Source organism: Uloborus diversus, chromosome 3 (assembly GCF_026930045.1).
Source record: "Uloborus diversus isolate 005 chromosome 3, Udiv.v.3.1, whole genome shotgun sequence".
NCBI lineage: Eukaryota > Metazoa > Arthropoda > Arachnida > Araneae > Uloboridae > Uloborus > Uloborus diversus.
In genome coordinates, this window is record NC_072733.1 from 80444097 (window position 1) to 80447188 (window position 3092).

The following is a 3092-nucleotide window of genomic DNA, read 5'->3' on the forward strand; positions in this document are numbered from 1 at the left end:
AAATTCCAGAAAGAATTTAATACCAGTAGAATAAACGGTACCAGCAAACGTTATAACGTAGAAGGATGTTACCTGTACTACAAACATTATCTCATTTAAAAAATAAAAAACATTAAAATTAGGGAAAAAGGTATACTTAATCTCAAAGTGAATAGCTTTTTTAAGTGAAAAATGTGTAAGGAATTTGTTTCACGAGCAGGGCCGGATTAAGCCAGCGCAGGGCCCGTAGCAAAAGTTACCTAGGGGCCCCTACCCAGGTCTTGGGCATGAACAAAAAAAAAAATTACAAGCAAACTTTTCTAGATTTAATATCTGCGAATTTGGTGATAACGCTAGACAAATCCATTTCTCTGAGTAATTTGCATTCAATATTCAGTAAAATAAGATTATTGAGACGGTCTTGTCCCATCGTGTTACGCAGCTCAGTTTTTACACGTGTTAAGGTTGAAAATGAACGTTCTCCGCTGCAGTTCGTGATCATTAAAGATAAATAAATGCGTAAAAACGTTTCAACATTTGGAAAACAGGACTCTAATGAATTTTGAATTAAAAGTTTATAATACTGTAGCTCTAGAGCTTCATGCTGCTCATTCTGAATATCTTTCGCCGCAGTAGTTTTGAGAAGCTCAGAGAATTGCACAAGTTCATCCCCTAAGCTTTCTTCTAGGTCTTCTTCATAAGTATTTACAATACTTGGAGTTCTTTTTAAGATCTCCTCAGCTGTGAGAGATTTCATTTCATGAATTATTCCAAATACACCAGTAACTTTGTTATACGTTTCCATGCGTTTAGATAACGCAGACAGTACGTTATCAATGATGAAAATAAACACCTGATTTTCAAATTTCTTTTCGGGTGTTTGACTTTCTACTGCTTCATCGAGAGCAGTAGAGCCAACGAAACCATCATACTTGGTATTTCGTTTGCGACCTCTTGATTTTTGTTCCTGGTATTCTTCGCACTCAGTCAAGATCTTGGCTTCGGCCTCAATAATAGAAAACGTAAACCGCATTTCTTGGACATATTTGTGTAGGGATACGTATATGGCATATCCGGTATTCAGATCTTGATTTGGAGATTGTAGTGAGGCATTGGAAGCATGCAAACGCTCCAAAAGTTTGTTCCATAAAATTGTCATTATGACTGTTTCCAGTTTATGCATTTTGGAAAGAAGTCCGTAAGCCTGGTTACGACATTCTGGTTTTTGCTCTATGTTGTTGGAGATATTATCCAGAACATCTTTTATAGTGATAAAACCACATACAAGTGCCTTTGTAGCATCAGCTCGAGCAGACCACCTGGTATCAGACAGTTTCTTCAAAATTGGGAGTTTTGAACCTGTATCATCCAAGGCATTTTTAAGAAGGTTCCATCGATAGGTGGAAGCTGAAAAAAAAGTGTACAAACTTTCCACAAAATTGAAAAAAATTGACGCTTCAGTACAACATTCTGCCGCACACTTAGCTACTAAATTTAGTGAGTGTGCAAAGCAGGGAATGTACTCTGCGTACTTATTTTTCTCCTTAATGAGAGCTTGTAAGCCACGGTACTTGCCACTCATGTTACTGGCATTGTCATAACTTTGACCACGGCAGTCTTTGATATTAATGCCATTTTCCTTCAAAAATTGAAGTAAGTTGGTCACGAGTTGGTCTGCAGAATGACCTTCCATGTCTAAAAACTTCAAACCTTTCTACCGGTCCAGATGGCAAGACATAACGAACTATCAAAGTCAGTTGATCGACATGCGAAATATCTGGTGTAGAATCAAGAGATATTGAGTAATACTTGCATTTTTTTATTTCGTAAATTATGCAATCCAGTAAACTTGATGAAAGTAACTGGATGAATTCCTCGCATGTTGTTTTTGACAAATATGACGTATGGCCCTTTCCTTTATTTGCATAAGTACTTATATGTTGAGCCAGAAAAATGTCAAATTTGGCTATTAGCTCTAGCAAACCTAAGTAGTTTCCATTATAAGGGGAACCAATGATTTCATCACTACCCCGGAAAGCAAGACCTCGTTCAGCCAAAAACTGAATAACAGAAATTATTCTCTCTAAAAGTGTTCGCCAATATTTTTGTTCAGTCTCAATTTGGTTCACAAGTTGAGAATCTACACGCGCGCCCTTGTTTTTGTGAACTAAAAGCGAAATGATCGCTTGTCTATGGGAAGTACTTTCTTCATGTCTTTTCAATATGTTACTTGCATTTTTCCAATCGTCGAATCCTTCTTTTGTAAACCGGGATGAACATTCTAAATCGCTAACTTTGCAAACAAAACAGAAAAGCTTTCCTTTTGTTTCTGAATAACACAATCATTGTCTAGCGTGAGTTTTATTTGTTGGCTTATGTACATAGGTAAAAAACGATCTGCGACAATATCGTGGATTAATTTCTTTATCGTACGTCCTTTCTGAAGACAAAAAAATCACTGTTCATGTGTTGCACTTCACTACTCCCTTTCGCAATCCAATAATCTCTATTGAAGTTGGTTGGCCATTCACCAATATCATTCGAATACATTTTAATTTCGTTTTGTTGCTCACTTGTAGATGTTACTACGACATCGGAAGTATGTGGGGTGTTTTCTTTCTCTCTTTGGTTTGAAATGGATAGGTCTAAATTAGGAGGGCTTTCTGTACAGTCGACGGCGGTTTGACTTGTGGAAAATGTGTTGTGAGGAGTTACTGAATTTGATGGTAATATTGGTGGCGATTCTTCAATAGCAGTGTCTTCATCAGGTATACAGTGAGAGACTTCATCTGCGATACAGTGGGACTGGGAGACGGTTTCTGTTTTTCTTGCTTCGATCTTTTTTGATTCAATATCATTATGCACGGCATTAAAAAAATCATACAGTTTGCGTGTTTTTGATACAACTTCTTGGTCCTTTTTTTCCTTTTCCTCCTTTGCTTTGCGTTTTGCACTTCCAGAAGCGTAATATCGACCCGTATCTGGCTCTGCTGCTCATGTTGACTGTCACAATCTGCATGAAAGAAAAAATTAAGAATTAAATGTAATCTTGCTATTTTCTACAAGTCTATCTCTATTTTCCGCATCTTTTCTTTATTATTACTATAACTAAT

At 36.9% G+C, this 3092-nt stretch overlaps 1 protein-coding gene across 1 annotated transcript; it reads right to left on the bottom strand.

The window, feature by feature from the left end:
* Positions 1–283: 283 nt before the first annotated feature.
* On the bottom strand, positions 284–1672 carry LOC129218818 (zinc finger MYM-type protein 1-like). The gene has a single exon (XM_054853140.1). It carries the CDS (start codon positions 1670–1672, stop codon positions 284–286), a length of 1389 nt encoding a protein of 462 aa, XP_054709115.1.
* Between the last annotated feature and the right edge of the window lie 1420 nt (positions 1673–3092).

Excerpts from the sequence above, each read along its gene's own strand:
- LOC129218818 (XM_054853140.1), bottom strand. The coding sequence starts at position 1,672 with ATGGAAGGTCATTCTGCAGACCAACTCGTGACCAACTTACTTCAATTT.